Source organism: Coptis chinensis, chromosome 4 (genome assembly GCF_015680905.1).
Source record: "Coptis chinensis isolate HL-2020 chromosome 4, ASM1568090v1, whole genome shotgun sequence".
Classification (NCBI taxonomy): Eukaryota; Viridiplantae; Streptophyta; class Magnoliopsida; order Ranunculales; family Ranunculaceae; genus Coptis; species Coptis chinensis.
The window spans coordinates 10,349,730-10,372,389 of NC_141459.1; the positions used below are offsets into that span (position 1 = coordinate 10,349,730).

General features: G+C 35.4%; 1 protein-coding gene across 4 annotated transcripts; it reads right to left on the minus strand.

Moving 5' to 3' along the window:
* Positions 1–1,221: 1,221 nt before the first annotated feature.
* On the minus strand, positions 1,222–17,475 carry LOC147501795 (uncharacterized). Of its 4 annotated transcripts, none has more exons than XR_015219870.1 (5): positions 16,553–17,467; positions 4,924–4,979; positions 4,760–4,841; positions 2,936–3,173; positions 1,222–1,555 (listed from the first exon to the last, which is right to left on the minus strand). XR_015219870.1 is itself a non-coding variant. In XM_086603832.1 (5 exons), exons 1-4 carry the CDS (start codon positions 16,746–16,748, stop codon positions 2,957–2,959), a joined length of 393 nt encoding a protein of 130 aa, XP_086459958.1. In that variant the 5' UTR covers positions 16,749–17,468; the 3' UTR covers positions 1,222–1,555; positions 2,936–2,956. The 4 variants fall into 4 exon arrangements, 1 of the variants encoding a protein (XP_086459958.1); XM_086603832.1 differs by having other exon boundaries at positions 2,936–3,015; positions 16,553–17,468; XR_015219871.1 differs by lacking the exons at positions 1,222–1,555; positions 2,936–3,173; positions 4,760–4,841; positions 4,924–4,979 and adding an exon at positions 10,498–10,727 and having other exon boundaries at positions 16,553–17,475.
* Positions 17,476–22,660: the final 5,185 nt, after the last annotated feature.

Here is a 22,660-nt window from a genome sequence, read left to right on the forward strand (position 1 = left end):
AATGAGAATTGCTCTCCTATTGAAAAAGAAAAATCTAGCACTTCTAATTAAAACGAGAATCATTCTCCTATTAAAAACAGGAATCACACTTCTAAATTAAAATGGGATCGCTCCCCCAATTAGAAAGTGGGTTTTTAAAACTTAATTAAAACAATTTATTGAGAAATTAAAACTGATTTTTAAAACTTGATTAAAACAAATTGTAAGGAAATTAAAACAGGTTAGCGACGAAAACATGAATCACGATTTGTTAGAAAAGTTCTATATGTACATTTATGATTGTTGAGCAAGTTTTTAAAAGAGTCGGTACGTATGCACAGGTCTACTTTCTAGTCTTAGTATTAAAGCTCCACAGGGGGTATTTTTCGAGCTTTATTAAAATTCCACATCATCATCTCCTATTAAAATGGGAATTCTTCTCCTATTAGAAAAACGAGAATCTTTTTTTACAATGGGAACAAATTCTAGCACTTCTAATTAAAGTGGGAATCCTTCTCCTATTAAAATGAGAATTCCTCTCCTATTGAAAAGGGAAAATCTAACATATTTAATTGAAATGGGAATCATTCTCCTATTAAAACAGGATATAACATATATACTAGAATTTAACTCGTGGCTACGCCACTCGAGTCATTATGGGTGCCTTTCACACTCAGGACGTCAACACTAAAAATTACATCTAGTCTTCGTGGAGGCGATAAAAAATTACATATGTTTCTAAATAATTGTACAAAATTGATCTAACTTGAATAACATTTTTACAATACGAATGTATAGTAACGTGATCTAGAAATTACCCATGTCTTCAACCTGAATGATTCGTGATTTTGTATCTAACAAAGTAATATAAAACCTTGGAATTCATTTCCTATTTCTTCTCGGCTCACAAAGCTTTATGGATAACAGCTAATGGAACTAAGTTACTCAGCCCACCCCAAGAGTAAACTCAGATGATAGGGGAGTCATTAATTTCGATTATTAGGAGCATACCCAGAAGAGTTCATGGATTATTGGAGGCATCTTAAGTTTCCAAACCTCAAGTAGCAAATCACTTTAAACACCAGGACATTGTGAGCAGTTGGAAAGATGAGCATCCAGGACATTGTGAAAACAGTCTGTTATCTTCCTTTCTGTATTAAACACCTACCTGCACACTTGCGCTGCAAATAAGATCAGCATATTGAACCATTTGCTTACACGAATTGAAGGATAACACGCACGTTGTAAAAAGTGAGTTCCATTGTTATTCGTATCATGCTCCTGCAAAATTTTGAGTATCCACAAAATGTCTAAATGTTGAGATAAATATAATTAAGTAACCATATCCTTCAACACATAAAATCCAATTTCACAGCACTCAAATGTTCAATTGATGCTAGTACAACTCAATGACACGCAAGGAGGCAAAATGCAGAATATTTGGCACCATCGAACATTCAATTGTTGCAACCTTGGTTTTCCATATATATAGACTTCAACTATTTGTCGCAGGCATAGTCTCCATTCCCCAAGCAACTGAAAAAATTGTAGGGTCAAACAACATAGACAATATCACCTGCAAGATATGTAGAAAACAAAATTATATAAAATATTACAGATTCATTTGCCATCTCTCACGAATGCAGAATGGGGTGCCAATAAGTTTTAGGAAACACAATCCAGGAAAAAGAAGAAAAAAATGAATTAAAGTTTATTCTTATTCTTAACTAGCCTAGACATGGTGTGCCAAGTAACAGAGCATCAATTGATCATGGTGATCAGGTGATGCCTATGATAGGCCTCTCATTACTGCGGTATCCAAACTTTCTTTTGAACCCCACAGAGCCAGCCCATAAGTGGTAATTAACCTAATTACCATTACCACCACTCAGGAATAGAATCCATCTACTGAATGAAGTCAAATTCTTTATTGCTATTTTTGCGGTTGTGCTTCCACTTAAGGCTGTAAGAAGTACTATTTTACAATTGTTATACTGGTCTGCAGACTTTTAATTGAATAAAATAAGTAATTTTTTTTTACCATTATGTGGTTTATTCTATGCACCTGCCAGCCCAAGCAAAGTGGTAATTTAGCCCAAAATACGTCGTCACCATTTGGCCAAGAAGATCAGTGAAGATGCAATTCAATAAAAATATGACATATAGAGAAAGAGAACCCTGAAAGGTGCAATGTTATGATATGTAAGTGAGTAGATTAGCCTAGATAAGGGCTCTTAACATCTTCTCATTGTCTTCCTCGAGTGGCCAGCTTTCTGCTCTTCATCTGTTATACGTTCGAAATCTATCACTAATTTCTGGGAGAATTCTTTTCGAATGGTAGATCTTAACTTCTTGATTTGATTACAAATTGTTAGTAAAGATCTGTCAAATTTTGTTATGCTAGCAAGAGTCTTTAGTTCCTCACATTGAATACTACTCACTAACAACATATTCAAGGGCCATATTTTGGGGAATGTTAACTTGCTTCACCTTTTGTTTTCTTTCCTATGAACATAGATACTATTAATCCGAAACCAAAAACAATCTATCTAATCAATAAGTAAAAATAATTTATGAAGTAACGGTTTCCCTTCCACAAGTTATTTTGATGTTTCAGGCTTATCAGTTGAAGTGTTCTCTTATATGGTTTCAGTGTTTATACAGGTGTACAATGCCACTCAACAACACAAATTCTAAGTGTGCGAAGGGAAAAATCAATTGCTTGGTGTTTGCTTAGTCAAATAAGCCAGCCAATATTGATAACTGGAATTATGAAAAGCCAATATAATACATACACCTTCCCTTATAAGCTTTTGCTAATAGTTTTGATACAATTTGTTACATGATATTGTGAACGACAAATTGTGTAGATATACCAACAACTTGTTACCACTAAAGTCATTAACAAAACAGTTGAGCCATACTTTAAAAATCAATAAAGAGAAGAATTCCCAACCTGTGAATATGTGATGAAAAGCTATGTTTCTTTCGTAGTGTACAAAAGCTGATATCCAAAAAACTCATTCCCATTAACACCTGTCAATATCGGTTGGAGCTTGGATAAGATATACTATCAAATGTTAAAATACACAGTGTAGTAATGGTTTTCTTCAGTAACCCTCTCTCTTACAACACAATCAAAGTGAGGAGTCAGTGTTGAGGAGTACGTCACTGGAGTTTGGCCTCTGTTCAAACTGAAACGACAATATGTAGAAGTTTATTGAAGAGTTTGAATAAACTTACAATGCAAAGAAAAAAAAATAGGAAAGGGTTTTCTTGTAGAGATAGTGAAGAAGGTTTTAGATAGAGTGAAGACGAAAGGTTTTTCTCTTTTCTTTCGATAATTGTTTCGGGGTTTTTTTTTGGTAATTTTAATCACCATCAGATCATCCCAAAACTGTTTTCTCCTAGACTGGCCTTGCTATAAAAACATAAAAAACCAAATTGCTTCATTGTAACGACCCGCCCCCATCGATACTATCCCCACTTAGTCACTGTGGACATCCGACAGTGTAAGGTTTTTGAACTCCAGACAGTAGCTTCCCAGGAGGTCACCCATCCTTGAACTACTCCTACCCGAGCACACTTAACTGTGGAGTTCTCACCAACCCCACAACCAAATGATCCGAAAAAGGCCTCGACGACTCAACGTTAGAATTTGGAGGATCAATTACTCATAGCCAGGATTTTTGGGCAGCCGCTTAAGCAAAGTGGGATCACACAATGGCACAACCGTCACCCAATCTCGGGCTAGGCTCCTTTCCATCATAGCCCTCCTTGGGCCACGCCCAGGGATATCACAATCCCACCACCTTAAGATCGAGCCACCCTCGGCTCTGATACCGTTTTGTAATGACCTGCAGCCTTATTCTACCACGTCAATACTGTCCCCACTTAGTCACTGTGGACATCCGATAGTGTGGGGTTTTCGGACTTCGACAGCAGCTTCCCAGGAGGTTACCCATCCTTGGACTACTCCTACCCGAGCATGCTTAATTGTGGAGTTCTCACCAACCCCACAACCAAACGATCAGGAAAAGGCCTCAACGTTAGAATTTGGAGGATCAATTACTCATAGCTAGGATCTTTGGACAGCTGCTTAAGCAAAGTGGGATCACACCATGACGCAACCGTCACCCAAACCCAGGTTAGGCGCCTTTCCATCATACCCCTCCTTGGGCCACGCCCAAGGGTATCACATTCATTATATATATAATGCATGTTCACTCTTAAAACACTAATACAAAGATATGCTCACAAACGACAGAGTGAGAGTTTTAGATGAAGGAATAAGCGGTTTCTTAAGAATGAACTTGCGAAGCTAATATACTAATACAATTATATATTAGAAAATTGAACATAATGTCACGCCATACTCTAATAAATTTGTTAAGTTATTCACTTATTGCTTTTAAATAACGTGCACCGCTCAGTCACAATGTGGCTGAGTTTCTCTCCCCATCCTGAATTAAAGGGCCACTATAATAACTAGCAAAAAGTACGTGATACGCACGTTTGCAACTGTGCATCCCGCTATTGTTGACTAAATTTAAGGATAGAATATTTTATAATTACACTTCTATCCTCAAAAGTCTAGATATTTACTGGTCTATAAACTAATGTTGGTTGGAGTTTGACAATTTTAATGGGGGCAAAACAGTCTTCAAAAAAAAGTGACCAAGAGATTAGAGCTACATAAAAAATTATTTTATCACTATTGTGGGACTGTAGATAAGGGTCGTGATTTTTAAACTAGTAGAGATTATAGAATAGAGGGTACCTTTTATCTCCACTGTTTGAAGAAGCTTACTGAAGAAGACTTGGAGGAGTGTCTCTCTTTTGCACGATCTACTTGCTGAATCCTACAACGTTTGCTTTCTGCCTTACGTTTGAGAAAATAAGGAACCAAAATTATTAGAAAAAAAAAATACCTTGAAAAAATACCTCAGCAAGTGCAATACGTTCGTTCACTCGTAGAAGTAGGTTGTGTCTTATCCATGCTGAGGAGAAAATGGAAAGCAGTCAACATTTTTATGAAAACATATAGTACATGGCAAACTACAAAATATTGATAAGTCATAATTTGCTGGGAAAAATATTACAAAATATAATACAAGCCAATATAATACAAAATATTATAAAAGGATTTTGCCTACATTATCAGCAAAGCAACCATTCAAAGAAAAATAACTAAATACCTAGTTCAATGTTCTCTATGCATGGTTGGTCTATTTAATCTTAAACAAAAATTAATTAATGTGAAAGTAGAACAAAATATAAATTTTTAACTAAAAGCAATTTTTTTCTTATGAAATCAGTAGAACAAAATATAATATAATTATTTCGTTGAGAGGAAGGAAGCCCTTGCTAAACTTAGAGATGAGAGAATGTGTCAAGATAGAGAGAAAAACGTTTCAGATATAGGCAATATGAAGAGAAGATTGGGCATACACATTAATAAAAATTAGTGGTATACAATTTAATATGTGAAATCACATTACTACACCTGTTGAAAAAGCTTAGAGCTAGCGGTGGAGAGAACTTGGAGCAATGGAGAAGAAGCAACCTTGTTGAGTTTCTGGTGGTGGAGAGTCTCCCGTGCGTTTATTTCAAACGAAGGGTTTTTTAGTACGTTTTCATAAAGGTTTTTTGTGAGGTCTTCGTTTCCTAATTAACATCAACTTACTATTAACTCTTAATTGAATTATTAATCGTCTAATACATTAATGATTGTATTAACTTTTAGCTGACCGATGTAGGCTTCACACAAAGCGCTTAAAGACCAAGTTGTTTTATTATATAGAAGATATATATCTTTACTATATAGAAAAATATAGAATGTCGCTTTAGCGTCTTGGAAAAATACCTCAGAAACACCCTCTCAACACACACACACACACACACGTTAGTATTCATCTTACTATATTAGAAAAATGTCGGGGTTGATGAACAGTAAGATTTGTGTCACATTTCATGTCTTTCACAGGGGTATTTTCATCATTTATCAGTTTTTTTTGTTTTTTTTAAATAATTTTAGGTCCCTATGTTTTATATAAACTGCAGAACAATCCCTAATCTTTATGGTAATTACATGACCGTCCCTATAATGTACGATAATTACATAACAGTCCATATATTTTGTCTAAATTAAAGATTAGTCTCTATATTTTATCTAAATTACAAAAAAAAAGTACTTATGCTTTTCTACCCAATTTAAATTACAAAAGTGTTATATACTTAAAATTACAAAATTACCCCTATACAATTTTTTGCTTTATATGTATTTTGTATCCCATTTTTTCTTTCTCCTAATCTAAGCGAATAACTACTAATATTTTGGTTTTTTGAGAAAACTGAAACGACATCGAAATCGGAATGTACCTTATCGTAATTAAATTAGGGAAAAATAGTAATTTAACTTTGATTATAAATTAAAATAAAAATGTTGTGGCTCATCCATGTTGGAATGTTCCACGTGCCTGGCATATGACATGAAGCTAATACAAGCATAATACAAAATATCGCGATATCTATCGTATTTTTAGCAAAGGATATGATACTGCCGACGATATGCTATAGATAGAATCCAATGCAATTATTGCAATTATCGTCGATATCGCATGAAATATCACGATATAATCGTGATAACTTGATTGGTTACTATATATCCCCTATTTTCAAGTTTATATTATGAGAAAACCCTTGATTTTCTCTTGCCAATTAAGCTCCAAAATCCAACTATCGTACTCTTCTACTCTTCTCATTTATTAAACAATAACTTCTTGTTATCTCAACCCAATTTGACATAGAGAACAAATCTATAAAGTGTAAGCACTCCTTGTTTATGCTTTGTCCTCTTCTCTTCTTCATCCTCTAATCTCTCTTTTCACCATATACTTTTAGTAAATCAGTAATCAAGTCTTTCCATCCAGAAAATTGGGTATAGGTACACAGACGCAAATTTCTTAAGTTCAGAGGAAATAGCAAGCTTTTTTTTTGTTTTTCCTCCATAAAAACTGAAATTTGACATCTGTCTCAAATTTCAGACTGGATTTTACAATTTTGACCTCTTTTACAATTTTACAAGCATGGTTATCATCATGCTTGTCTAACTTCTTCGGTATCAACACAACAACCATCAGTTTAGACTTAAGAAGTAGTGGGAAGAGATTTCGAGGATTATGTTAGATTTACTGGATTGCTGAGTCTCAGTGTTTATCATGATAGTCAATTAGTCTAAGAAATCTAAGAAAGACTTATGAGCATGAAGAAGTTGTGAATAAAGGATTTGAAGAAGAAAATAGGAATTGTGTTTGGTTTAAGAAATTGTATTAGAGAGACAAGTATTGATGGGTTGTCGATGGGTTGGTTCAGATTTGGTTTCAAAATTTGAAATAGTAGTTGCTTAATATCTTAAAAAATTGATGATTTAGTGATATTCGTCGATATATCGATAATATATGCAGCTGCTTCTTGTAAAATATCCTCATTAAAGATGATATTTCAATAGTCGATATATTTTCGTATCCTGATATTTACACCATATATTATTCTCAGTTCACTTGACTATTTTGAGTATTTTCTCATCTCAAAGACTCAAACCTCACTCCATCAAAGTTTCTCCCCAACTCCCACAAAATCTCCACTCCACCACAACCCCTATTACAAAGTTACAGTTCACCTATATCATCAATCTCTTGCAAAAATTACTCAACCCAAGCAAGAATCAACCATAAAATGACAAACCGTGTGCATTTAGTCTTCTTCTCGATTTTGCTTTCTCGCAGATAATTGTAATCACTTAGGCTTGGGGTTGAAGAATTTTTTTTTTTGTTGTAATAATATGTTAATTAACTGAATATGTAGAAAATACTTCATGTTATTGTCACCTCCTTGTGTCTCAGAAGTACCTTACAGAGGTTCCAGGCTTCCAGCACAACTTAACATAATACTCCCTCATTCTTAAATTTAGTTGATGTGTGGCCCAAAACAAAACATCCACCCTGCACGCCAAGTCCTTCTAAGTTCTAACTGACCAAAGCAGATAAGTGAATCTGGTACTTGTGATGTCTAAGAACATTTTCTCTCTTATGCTCTAAGATCACACAATAAAATGAATGAATGAAATAGAATAAAGGAAGAAGATGAATTGAATCTATATTTATTGATTACAGTTTACAATTTCTCTCTTTGTTTCTTTCAATTTCTCTCTCCTCTTTATAATGATTTTTCTGATCATGAATGAATAAAACCCTTTCTCATGCTCTTTCGGTTTTTATGTCCTGATTTGGCTTTGACCCAGTCAATCTTTGACACGTGTCCCTTGTCTTCTTCCTCTTTCCCGCTCAATACCTGCAAATGTTTAAACATAACCCCGAAATATACCGAAATATTGACCCTTATGTCAATGTTTCAAGTTTTGAAATATCATATATAATATCTTTAAGTATGATATTTGCCCACTACATCGCCCCCTCTTGAAACTTTAAAATTTCACTCCAAAATTTCAATTTTTTGAGAAGCGGTTATATAAGTTTGGGCTTAAATATCAACCCGGTCCATATTGTCAGATAAAAAATTTAAAAACCAACCGTTCATCTTTCCCACAACTTCCAAGCTTCTCCCAGACGCTACCTCTTCTTCAGAACGCGATTTTCTTTGCTGCATTATTTCCTTCATCTTCTTAGAAAGAAACCCACCTTTTGCTTGTACGGTTACAATCTCCTGCACTTTGTTAGTTTTTCTATACTATATCTTGCTATAACTCACACTAGTATAATTATCTCTAAGGTTTTTAAAGATTGTTGAAATTTGAATGTCGTAAGCTTGACTATGTTTATATTTACACTACTGTAAACAACACTATAGAATATTTGATAATGCTTAAAAGTTCATACCTTTGCCATTTTAAGATTATTTACTTAAATATTTCGCATTGCACTGTTTTGCCTATCAAATATATCCAATGTTTATATCCGCATATTGCAATTTCCGATATAAGAATCTTCATATCACAATTTCTGATATAAGACTCTTCATATCGCAATTTACGATAACTGTATACTTAATAACATGATATATATATATTAAATTGACCGTACTAAAAATATTTTTGTCCTCGCATATTTGTTTATAGTCCTCCTAATGGCGAGTGAAGATACCCTCTCTGATGATAGTATTAGTAGTGAAGGAATCCCTTCTGACGATAAACTTCGTAGTCATAATCTCGCCTCTACTTCTTCAAGGCGCTATCGACCCTAAACTTCTTGGGATTTGTCTTATGTTGTAGAAGAGATTCCGTGTCATCCTTTCGAAACCACTGCCTCAGAATCTGAAAGCGAAACTGTTGAAAATATCAGTCAATGGAAGCATGGACTCAGCCCTTTCTTCATCAAAAGACCCAATCTTATGTTAGTTCAAACTGCTTATCAAATTCCCACTTTCCTTTATCTGCAACACTATGCTGGTACTCAGACTTTCACCAAATGTCAAAGTGGCACGAGACGAGCGATCATTGTCACTGTTGGTCAACTCGCCGCAAGATTGAGATTTCCTCTTACCAATCTCAATCGCGAAGTACTAAACTATCTGAACATTTCCCCTAGCCAAGGAATGGGGAATTTCTGGAGGCTAATGTTTATCTGCAATTATTACAATAGCCACCTTTCCCCAGAAAAGTATGAAACCGATAGAATCAGATTATCCGATATCCTCAAGCACTATAAATTCGGTGAAAAACTTCCTAGATATTTTTACCCTAGAAAACACAACAAATCAAACATCAAGGGTATTATCCACAAAAACCGTAAAAGGGTATTAGTAATATCGCGTTTAGCTTTTCCACTTCCTTCAACCTTTTCAGAATTTCCTGAATTGAAGTACTACCCTCCATGTTCTCCTCCTGATATCGCCGACTCCCAGAATCTCTTATATTTCTTGTTTGCAACTGATTATCGTTATCCACTCGTTTGTTATTTGTTTTCTTCGTTGGAGCCATTATGATTCAAAACTCACTGTATTGCTCACCTTTCTTCACTCTTCTACTCTTCAAACAAAGAACAAAACTATGGATTCTATATCGAAGAAGAAGAAAACCTCAAATTTTCTTATTTTCGATGCACAGACGGCGCCAATGTGATGTCTAAGAACACTTTCTCTCTTATGCTCTAAGATCACACAATAAAATGAAGGGTTAACTAGTATTACACCCCCTAGATGGGAAATTAGGGTCTCCCCTAACTACGGTCAACTTGGTTTGACTGTTAACTTTAAGTCAAATAATTAAAAATTAGACAAATGCCCTCATTGTTTTCAAAAAAAAATATTCAATTTTAATTAGGTGGGGGTATTTATGTCATTTTCAGTTGTTTGACTTGAAAGTTAACGGTCAAACCAAGTTGACTGTGTGTTTAGGGGGGAGACCCTAATTTCCCATCTAGTGGGGGGGAAATCCTAATTGGCTCATCTAGTAGGGGGGTAACACTAGTTCACCCTAAAATGAATGAATGAAACAGAATAAAGAAAGAAGATGAATTGAATCTATGTTTATTGATTTGCGATAATAGTTTACAACTTCTCTCTTTGTTTCTCTCTATTTCTCTCTCCTCTTTGTAATGATTTTTCTGATCATGAATGAATGAAACCCTTTCTCATGTTCTTCCGGTCTTTATATAGTGTCCTGATTTGGCTTTGACCCAGTCAATCTTTGACACGTGTTCTTTGTCTTCCTCCTCTTTCCCGCTCAATATCTGCAAATATTTAAACATAACCCCTAAATATACCGAAACATTGACCCTTATGCCAATGTTTCAAGTTTTAAAATATCAGATATAATATCTTTAAGTACACACTAGAGTACTGTGGGGAAGGTTTTTGTGTGAGACGGCCTATAGCCCCGTGCTGAAAAATAAGTACCAGGCTACTGACACCGACACATCCTCATGTCTATTCATATAGCTACAGGACAATTACTACTGTTCGTGTTGGTGATATGCTGCTGCTTGTTGCGCACCTTTTTCACCCATATGATTCATGTGGCACTCTAGTTGACAGTTGACACCCTTTGAGATCAGAGTACGCCTCACTTTAGCGTCTTGGAAAAATACCTCAGAAACACCCTCTCAACACACACACGTCAGTATTCATGGAACACTTCTTGGAAGATTAAAATTTACTCAATTAGAGGATGATAGATGAGAAAAAACCCTTATTTGCTTCTAATTATTGTACGTTGCAATTTTTCGTACATGTTTTTTTTGCTCATATAACTGTATTTTGAGTTTTATCAGTTGGCTTAGAAGTTTCAGGCATTGTCAGTTTTAGAAGGGCACTTTGCATGTTTTTGTGCTACACTTTTTTTTTTTTTTTTTTTTTTTGCGCAGGCTACTGATATGTCAAGAACAGACTATGAGCCTTCCGATATGGATATTTTGTATTCATAGGGTATAACTTCCTCTAATGGCATTACTTCCATGGACTTCAAGTTCCAGCAACCATTGCGGCAAGTCAATGTTTATTAAGGTTAGAATCCTCTTGAGAAGAATGGTCATACAGAAATTGAAATGTATAGTGATGAACTGATGATGATGGAGGGTTAACCTCTGCCTCCCTCACCGTTCACACCACAAAAGACCATCTTTCAAGTTTCAACGTCAGTATACATATCATGGACCATTTGCTTTGGTCTACAAATCTGGGGAGACATTCGATCATAAAGAGGATTATTCAAGTGGTGTTGTAGATATAACTTGGGCAATAGAAAGGATCTGTCACACCCCAAATTTCCAGACAATATTTAAAACAATTATATTTAATTATCTGGAAACCCGGGGTGAAACAAAACCCAAAACCCTGTTATCAAACACGATATATACAAAAACTGAAATCAAAATAAACGAAAAGGAAAAAAATCCTTAAATTACATTATTAAACTATAAATAAACTAACCCACTCTTCAGAAAATCTTAAACCAGAAGACTCCAAGAGCAACTCCAAATCACGTCTCTTTATCCACTGTACTCCACCATCTTATTAAGTCTACAAGATGTAAACAACTATGAATATCAATAGTGCGGTGAGCCCAATACTTTGCGTCCCCTTTTTCTCTTTTCTTCCTCTTCCCCTTCTTTTTATTGGAGGCTAGGGTTTTGATTTTGAATAATCATATTTTTCTGAGAGAAAATTCGCGACTCTTCTTTATTCCATGTTTTAAGAATACATTTTAAGGTAACCTATGGGCCTCCAATGGGTCTAAAAACACCCAAGGTCCATACCTATATGAATGGGTACATTTTAACAATCTTTTCAAGCCCAAAATGATTATAAAATACCCACATAAATTCTAACAAACAATTCAAGTAAAAACATTAACTTTTCTTTTTAAAAATCAACAATAGCTAAACAAATTCTAGAATAAGCTAGACTTCATAATATAATTGTTATTTTCAATCAAATAATTTAATTTATGTTGTTTAAAAATTGGAGTTGTTATAATATACACACCTTAAATGAATCTTGTCCCGAGATTCTAGAAAAGAATGTAGATTAACCAAACAAACATATGCCAATCAATAATTCTTCTAAGTTAACTGATCATATCTCAATGACTGAATTTTATGTGATAATCTAAAACATGTCGCAAAGGTTAATTACACTTCATTTCTGACTTGCACCAAAAGGTCATGATAAACAAATATTAGAAATTAGATATAAGTGTATACCCAAGTATACACACCTTAAAAGGAATACACATATACAATAATGTATAACCTTACATGTGGACATACGTAAATTAAAACCACGTATTGAGAAACACTCCTTTATATGAAAATGCGAAAGACCAAAATCCAAAACGGGAACAAACAAACTTGAAAACAACAAGAAAACTTAACACCATAAAAACACTCCTACTACCCATTACCACAATCCGAGGATCACCTAGACCTTCTCATTCTAGGCTAACCTAGGCTCTGATACCAAAATGTCACACCCCAAATTTCCAGACAATATTTAAAACAATTATATTTAATTATCTGGAAACCGAGGTGAAACAAAACCCAAAACCCTGTTATCAAACACGATATATACAAAAACTGAAATCAAAATAAACGAAAAGGAAAAAAATCCTTAAATTACATTATTAAACTATAAATAAACTAACCCACTCTTCAGAAAATCTTAAACCAGAAGACTCCAAGAGCAACTCCAAATCACGTCTCTTTATCCACTGCACTCCACCATCTTATTAAGTCTACAAGATGTAAACAACTATGAATATCAATAGTGCGGTGAACCCAATACTTTGCGTCCCCTTTTTCTCTTTTCTTTCTCTTCCCCTTCTTTTTATTGGAGGCTAGGGTTTTGATTTTGAATAATCATATTTTTACAGAGAAAATTCGCAGCTCTTCTTTATTCCATGTTTTAAGTCTGTTTAAGGTAACCTATGGGCCTCCAATGGGTCTAAAAACACCCAAGGTCCATACCTATATGAATGGGTACATTTTAACAATCTTTTCAAGCCCAAAATGATTATAAAATACCCACATAAGTTCTAACAAACAATTCAAGTAAAACATTAACTTTTTCTTTTTTAAAAATCAACAATAGCTAAACAAATTCTAGAATAAGCTAGACTTCATAATATAATTGTTATTTTCAATCAAATAATTTAATTTATGTTGTTTAAAAATTGGGGTTGTTATAGGATCGGATTAGACTTTCAGAGGCTGGACCTCAATATTTGAGTTTGAGAATTGACCCATTACATAATGTGGCTTGGATGGATTTATGCCTCGTCACATATGATATTTGCGAGTCTCATGGCCCTTAAAGGTAGATTGGATTCTATTCCTTCTATGAGACCTAATACTCCCTAATAAAGACTAGAGATGCTCAGAGTTGGAAACTTGGAATACTGGCAAGAATGCAAATTTTGGAACACAACTGCTCCTAACTGTTGGATCCAGAGCACTCTTTTCTGGATTTGGAAACAAGAAATTGACCGTCTAGAAAGTCTGTGTGTAAACCATTGGATGCTTGAATTTATTGTCACCATCTCCAGTTAGTACCAAGTGTTGCCGTCTACTTCTGTGACTGGCCACATTATTTTCCACAACTCCACATTATTTTCTGAGTACGGACAAAACTGGTGATCTCAGTTTCCCTTTGAATGCCAATCACAGAATTCAAGCAAACACAACACAACGAAGGTTGAGTTTCGATTTTCAACCTTTTTTTCTGTCCTTTATTGCGACTTACAAAGTTACAAGTACTTACTACAAGTATGAGGCAAGTTATGTTGCACCAATTAGAAATGAACTCTTGACAAGAAATGTTACCAAACTGATTTTGATATTTAGTAAGTACGTGTTTTTTATTGGGGAAATTGTTCTGTGCCAAAGTCATGAGTCCATAAAAATCGGAGCTAAACACTACCATATTAACATCCCATGAGCGGGATACAAAATACGATGATCTTAAACTCTTAACAATTTTCTTTTTATTCTAATTGTTGAAATTAGAAAACATACTTAAATATAAACTATATATGTGACTAGAATTTAACCCGTGGCTATGCCACTCAAGTCATTATGGATGTAAAAATTACATCTAGTTTTCATGGAGGCGATAAAAAATTGCATATGTTTCCAAATAATCGTACATAATTGATCTAACTTGAATGACATTTTTACAATACGAATGTATAGTAATGTTCTCAGCTTGGCCAGAGGCATCGTAATGTTCCCACCACTTCTCATGACACTCATCACCCATTCTATGCTTTTGCTTCCCCAAAGTTTTTCTCCATATATAGACTAAGAGTTAACGATAAAAAGTGATATAATCAGCCATACCTTACTCACAAACTTCCATTTATCTCATGAGTAAAACTATATCATATATGGGAATAAAATGGCTTATTAATGTTATTATGCTATTATAGGCCATAAACTTACCTTAAGTCCATAAAGCTCGAGCAAGCACTTCATCGCAAATCTTCACCTTTACTTGGAGGCAACTCTATTTGTTTCAAAGTTATGTGTAACTTAGTCATTAACATAGAATACATACATTAATGGCTGCAAAGATGACAAAGCTTCGGTCTCCAAGGCGTGGGGTGACAAAATTAAGGTCCTCCTACAATCCTTTTAGTGGTGGATCATAAGAGTCGATGTCTTGAACCAACTGCGCGGTTGAAAAATGATAAAACTAACAACATCTTATAAAAAAACATTATGAACCAAAAGGAACCAAAAGGAACCTTTCAATGTGAAGTGTAAAGTGATTAAGTTTATTCATGGCTTATTCGTTATGTAACAGGACATGATTCTCACTTCAAATATATTCATTGATTGGTGTGAGTGATGATCGACACCTCTATATGAGGTATCCGGGGCTCTGGGCTTGTGGCGTGGGACGGGATAGTCAATAGTGGCGATGATTCTGTATAAAAATGGAACTTAGGAACTATCGAAGGTTACTGCGTGATCTTGAGTTCATCAAAGTTTGCACTGGGCCAACACAGTTACTTGTTCTTAGATCCCAAGGAGGTTAGGAATTAGGACTTACTTTCGGCCGGGTCCCGGATAGAAACCTAGCCAATAAAGCCTATAAGTCTATAACTTCCAACTATCGCCAATCACTTCCATGTCCCTAAAACCCTTGCTTGGGCGCCAACGTTGGCACTAATCTATCTACTTCTTCTGGAACTTTGGGCAAAACACTTTGTTGAAACTTCGTAAATGCACCTAGCCTTTGAGGCTTTGAGGACAGAGGAATGCACCAAATTTGTTCTTAGATCCCAAGAGAGGTTAGGAATTAGGACTTACTTTCAGGCCGGGTCCCGGATAGAAACCTAGCCAATAAAGCCTATAAGTCTATAACTTCCAACTATCGCCAATCACTTCCATGTCCCTAAAACCCTTGCTTGGGCCAACGTTGGCACTAATCTATCTACTTCTTCTGTGCGTGGAACTTTGGGCAAAACACTGTTGAAACTCGTAAATGCACCTGGCCTTTGAGGCTTTGAGGACAGAGGAATGCTTTGTTAATTGATGCATCCTCCATTTGCTTGGTTTTTTTTTATGAGACCTATGTTTTTTTATGTTTCGTTTTGTTTTGTTGTTGTTTTTTTCCCATCAGAAAGGAAAAAGGAAATACTGTGCTCAAAAAAATAGATGTTGAGAGTCAGGCTTCAATGCTTCTAAAGCGTGAGAGCTTTATATAGCTTTGGATATATATCATATGAGATATATATCATATGAGATATATCATATGGCCCAGGTAAAAGCTTCTTCGGATATATATCATATGAGATATAATCAGGTAAAAGCTTCTTCGGATATATATCATATGAGATATAATCCTGTGGATATATATCCGAATGAAGATATGAGATATAATTTGAGATATAATTTAATATATATATCTATGAGGATTAATATACTGTTAGCCGTCCGATTAATATATATATCTATGAGGATTAATATACTGTTAGCCGTCAGATGTACTACAAAGAGCTTAAAGACAAAGCTGTTTTATTATATAGATAACAAAAAATTGCTGTAAATTGTACCTTCTAATGGCATAAACCCTTTCTCGATGAGCTGGCGAAAGTGTAAAAAGCTAACGACACTACACGTGTCATTTAACCTCCATGACAATACATTTGGGATGTTAAGCTCTTCCGCAACATCTAGAGTGAAACTCATGGCTCCATCAGAAACTATGCCAAGTGGTTGTAGGCACGTTAGAGGAAATAGTGTCAGCATTACGTTGGGTTAAAAGGTTCCTGAAGGGAGCTAAGAGATTTTTAGTAGTGTATTCACATAAATATATAAACTGGGATGTCTTGGCTGGAATCGATATCTGATGGTGGGAGAGTCTGGGAGACCATCTGGGATAGAACGAAATTGAAAATCCGGCCGGTAATCCAGCAAGTGCATCAAGACCTCGAGATTTGAGTAAGCGTTTATGATTGAACGACTAACTATTAACAGATGTGATGTGAAAACCTTCGTGGTGAAGGGTGAAGAATTCGGGCAAATATGAGCATGGGGTATTGGGGTTGATGTGGCCTTGGAGTGGAAAAGTTATACAAACCGCATGAGGTTTCTGAGCTAGTGATACTGAACTCATTCTAAATAGAATAATATATATATATATATATTCAAGTGAGTAGGGCGATGATAGATTGATAGCACTGCTATCTCACAACTCCCTTGCCCCTTGGTTTAGTTGTGCACTTGTGCATCTATGCCTTATTTCTATTGAAAGAATGGAGATGGTCTTGGAGTGAAATAGGTCATTAGAGTGCTAAAAGTAGATGACCATCTTTGTCAAAGTTCACTTCTAGAATCTTCCGGCAGACCAATACTGATTACGGATGTGTGATTAGAATTCCTTCGGAACAGTCTTTCACTTCACTCTCAATTTTAATGAGAACACCGCCAGAGCCAGCTCATAGTCATAGTCTTCTAGAATCTCTTGTTATGCCATATCAGCACATTCTGTTAAAGAATCTTTTGTAACTAATTATGTTGTTTACCAGTTACAGCTGAACTGTAAATTGCTTCTGATCTCCATAAATAGAGAACAACATCTGCAAATTCTTCTTAATTAAATGAAATAAAAACAAATCATCATTTTTTCAAATTTTACAGACTCTGGGCTTACAAAATAAACTCAGAAGAGCACCTAGGATTATGGAATGTTATTGGTCTCTTTCTCCGCAAGGTTTTCTAAAGGTGAACACAGATGGTTGTGCTAGGGGAAATCCAGGGGATGCTGGTTGGGGAGTGACTCTCAGAATTCACACAGGCCAAGTGATAGGAACACTCATAGGAGGTCTCGGGATTACAACCAACTATGTGGCTGAAACAGTTGCAATTGTTGAAGGTGTTAAGAAGGCTATCGAGTTGGGGTGGGATTGAATTGTGGTAGAATCAGACTTGAAAGCTGCAATTCAAGCCTTCCAGACAAGCAAAGTATATTGGAGATGCAAAGCAGAATGGAATAGACTCAAGACCAAAGCAAACATCATTCTCACTAGTACATGGAGAGAAGTGAAATTCGGAGCAGATAAATATGCCAAAAGAGGAGCAACTTTAGCGAATGGGCAGCAACAATGGTGGCCTCACAGACCAGATTTCCTTCATAGTATGGAGAACCAACACTTCACCTACTATAGATTTATTGCTTAAATCGTTGTAATGTTGGAGGGACTACAAGAGTCTCTCACCTGATATAATTGTATCTTTTTTTTTTTGCTATATACACAATTACCTTTTAAAAAAAAAAAAAGAAACTTCAAATATGTTTTTTGAAGCGTGTCAAGATACAAAGAAGATGTCTGATGAATCCAAACGACTACTAAATTAAACTGTTTACATCTATTCTTGCCCAGGAACAACTACTCTGTCAGGTACTTGACCCATTGGTATAAGTCGTATAATAGATGAGCAAGATGACAAAGTATGGTGAAGTGACCAACATATGGTCCGGTCCCATACTCACAGTCAACCTTAGTGCAGTCCAATGCTAAGCGTGAGTTCTTTATATGACTTCATTACCAGCACATTGTACAATGAGATAAAATAAAGAGTGCTGATACTAAGACTCTCAACACACTGCCTTTCATCATATACGACATTGTGTGCACGAACAAGCTAAGGATCGTGAATCATATTCCATAAAGTCTACTAACTTGCAAAATTAGACAGGGCAATTCATGTCATGATTTACACTGCACAACGGTCACATAGCACTCATCTTGTGCATCAGAACACCTTCAAAGTACATATATTCTTTATAGCCATAAGAGTGGATACATGGTTATAGTGTTCAACCGTTCCACAACTATCTATTTTTACTGTGGATTGATAAAGTACATGCCAATAGACAATACACGAAAAGTTATACAAGATTTACTGCAATCCAACTCCTAACATGGAAAATTAGGTTTCACTCATCCTAACCAATTCAATCAATGTCTGTTAATTAAACTAATATCGCATTAGAATCTCATACCGCATTTTTTGTTTGTTTTGTGTATGTGTATTATTTAGACTCCCCAACAACTCATTCCGAATATTTTATAGATGTTTGTTCAACACAAATCCACCCGCACTTGTAACATTAGTTGTTGCTCGACACTCGTTATCATTTTATTGAATAGTAATTGTAAGTAGAATTTTTAACGTGTTAACCCATTTTAAGATGTTCGCATCTTTTTAATGTTTTATCACTCAAAACGATCACTAACTTATTTAATTAATATTTAAGACCAAGGTTGAAATTTGATAAATTATTATTGAAAGTTTTCTAAAATCCAAAGTGAGGCCTATTTCATCATGTCGATGCAGTGAAAAACATAAATGAGTGAATAGGATGTATAAAATTGTTTCCTTGACCATGAGTGAATAGGTGCTCTATGATCAGAAAAACTCCAGCTTCTCTAATATTTGCTTTCTGACTAGAAGAGCCATCATCAGAGCATACCAAAAATCGACAGGTACCATGAACAACACGGTGACCGATATGAAAATTCTTCACACCCCTTAATCTCCAACACAAACCGAGAAGAGCACCCAAAATTCGGAATGTTATCGGCTTCTACCACTTCACGGCATCATAAAAATTAATGTTGATGGAAGTTCACAAGGGAACCTAAAAGGGGCTGGTTGGGGAGTGATTCTCGAGAGATGACATGGGTAACTTTTGGGGGCAAAGAACAGGGAGGACTTGGGGTATGTACTAACTATATGACGAAACTTATGTTATTATAGAAGGGATTGAGAGGGCACCGGATGGGATTTGGAGATATATATGGGTGGAATCCGACTCTCTGCATCGGTAGTCAAAGCCTTTCGGGAAGACCACGATTGCATTGGAGGGTTAGAACAAAATGGATGCAACTCAAGGAGCAAGCATCATGGATCAATGTTCTGACTACATGGAGGAGACAAACAAAGGTGCGGATAGCTGTGCGAGACATGGAGCAGCATTGCAAAATGGAGAAAGTAAATGGTGGGACAACAAACCTCCTTTTGTGAGAGATATGGAGAACCACTTTACTACTTACTTCCGTTTCATAAGTTACTAGGGTATGCCCGTGCCTACAGCCCGCAAGGCCTCGATGCGCCTACGGCGCTACCCCGACAACTCGTCACGCCTTCAGCGCAAGGCGTACACGTATCTTAGGCGCAAAATATTCGGCACAACAACTCAATTTATAAGCCCAGCCACAAGGCCATCCCAATTGCCCATTATCTATAAGCCCAACAGTTTATGGGCTAACCCAACAATTTATAAGCCCAGCCGCAATTGTTGACTTTTGGTTGATTTTTGGACAAATCTCATGGTATTGATTACACTTAACAAAATTATACAAACCCTCCAAACACTTGGATCGGTCATGTCACAACTTGTTAAAAGACAATGACAACCACTAGATGGAGACCTTACAGGCCCCACACCATTGCTTTTTATTATATAGATATGTAAGATGTATTAGGTGGGTACACAACTGATGATACTCATACTATACAGTTCTTAACACTTCTTATTCTTTTTCCTTGTAACTCTTTATTCTTTTAATCAATTACCTTTAAGCGAAAAAAAGAAAAAGAAAAAGGAGGAAGTCTTTCACGAAAAAAAAACAAAACAAAACAAAAAAAAACAACAACTCTAGCACAGAAAACATGCAAACTCAATATCATATCAGAAATCGAGAACATTAATTGAAACCGCTAAACCCATGAATGCAGAAATACAATGTCAAAATAGGATGCGCAAATCTAATTGTAAATTAAATAAAGTTAGATTTTGCGAATTCCAATGTTTTCTCTTTAAATATTATTGTGGTAAAGAGTCAAAACTGATATCTTTATAGAAACAAATTTGAGAAAAAAAAAACTTAAAAAATTGATTTAGTTAATGTTGTGTTTCAACAGTTCCACTTCGCTTTGATGTAAAGAGATGAGATTGATGAATCTAATTTTGTGCTTCAAAAGTTCCATTTCGATTTGCTGAAAATGACTACATACAAAAGATTTTGACTTCATGATCCCTGCGCAATATATATTACAACAAAATGAGTTTAGGGTAAAAAATACAACATCTCTTTTGTTGTTTTATTGTAAAAAATATATAAGAACTAGTTTTGTTGTAAAAAATATATAAGTACTACTAGGTCCATAATCCCCATCCCCCCTTTTAATGGTTGGGTTAACCAATATGGGATTATGGGAGGGGTTCTAGGGACATTTTATCTTGACAAGTAAACAAACTCAAAATCGTTAGGGCATTTATAAGTTTCGGATTAAGCTAATATTTTGTAGATATGATCTCCTAACTATTCTAAACATTATCACAAATAATAAAAAAAAAAAAAAAAAAAAAATCTAAATTTGCCAAATATAGTATTAAAAATGGTGAAAATGAACGGTCTACAATTAGCCAAATTTTATAAATTGTTAACTACATTTGGCAAATTTGGAATTTTTTGATTTTTTGATTAACCCCTAGATGAGACAATTAGGATTTTCCTCCAACTAGATGGGAAATTAGAGTCTCCCCCCTAAATACACACAAAAAAAAAGTCAAATTGGGTTGACCAAATTTTTTTTGTGTGTATTTAGGAAGAGACCCTAATTTCCTATCTAATAGGGGGGAATCTAGTAGGAGGTAACACTAGTTCACCCTTAATTGTTTTATTGTAAAAAATATATAAGAACTAGTTTTGTTGTAAAAAATATATAAGTACTACTAGTCCATAATCCACTATCCACATAACAAACTTACGTGAAATTCTAAAGGCCCAACCGACCAAGCCCACCTCACTGAGATCTTGTTTGGCTTTGGCATATATCTCTTTACAGTTTACACAGGTTTGTTATTCAAGTTCATATGTGCTACATGACTACATGAGAACACGACTACTAGCCAGTCACAAACTTCAAGAAAATTCTGCTACCCAGTCACATTGCGCTTATATGATGCAAACTGCTAGTCTTTCAAATGAGAAGTTAGACCTCTCCAAGCACATCGAATACATTCCATATGGAAGATGAGAACTTCTAAGGATGGGAAGATCCCTTTTGTGACAAGGGCACTGCCACAATATTTCAACTAAGAAGCACTCCCTTCAAGAGTATGTTGTATCTATCGGCCAACCAAAACCAACATGATTTTGACCAATATCAGATCTAGTGACCCAACAAGAAGTCCCTCAAGAAAGACTCGAAGCTAGTGTATAACTTTTCATTCCAGAAGTCCAAATTCCAAGCAACCCATGGATAGTAATTCTGTACATCAGTATTATGTAACATTCTCAATCCTCACCCATAGTTCCAAGTCTAGACGTGTGTTAACCTTTTAGAAAACCTTGTAGCTAACATTGTACCTGGCCACTTTCCAAAATGGAAGTCTAGTAGCCTAAATTTAGGTAAAGATGATGCCCTTCTCTATCGCTGACGCTGTGCTATTGACTTATTGGGACATAAGTAACATGTGCACATTTTATGCATTTAGGATGCCAAAGTGGAACAAATAGGTTGGTGTTCCTTGGTTTATAAATCAAACCGAAAAGAAAAGAGACATATATATAACTTTAAGATACTTTAAAAAGTTTGTACATTAAAAAGATGAATCTTGCCTTCATCTCATTGTCATGATTTGAGAT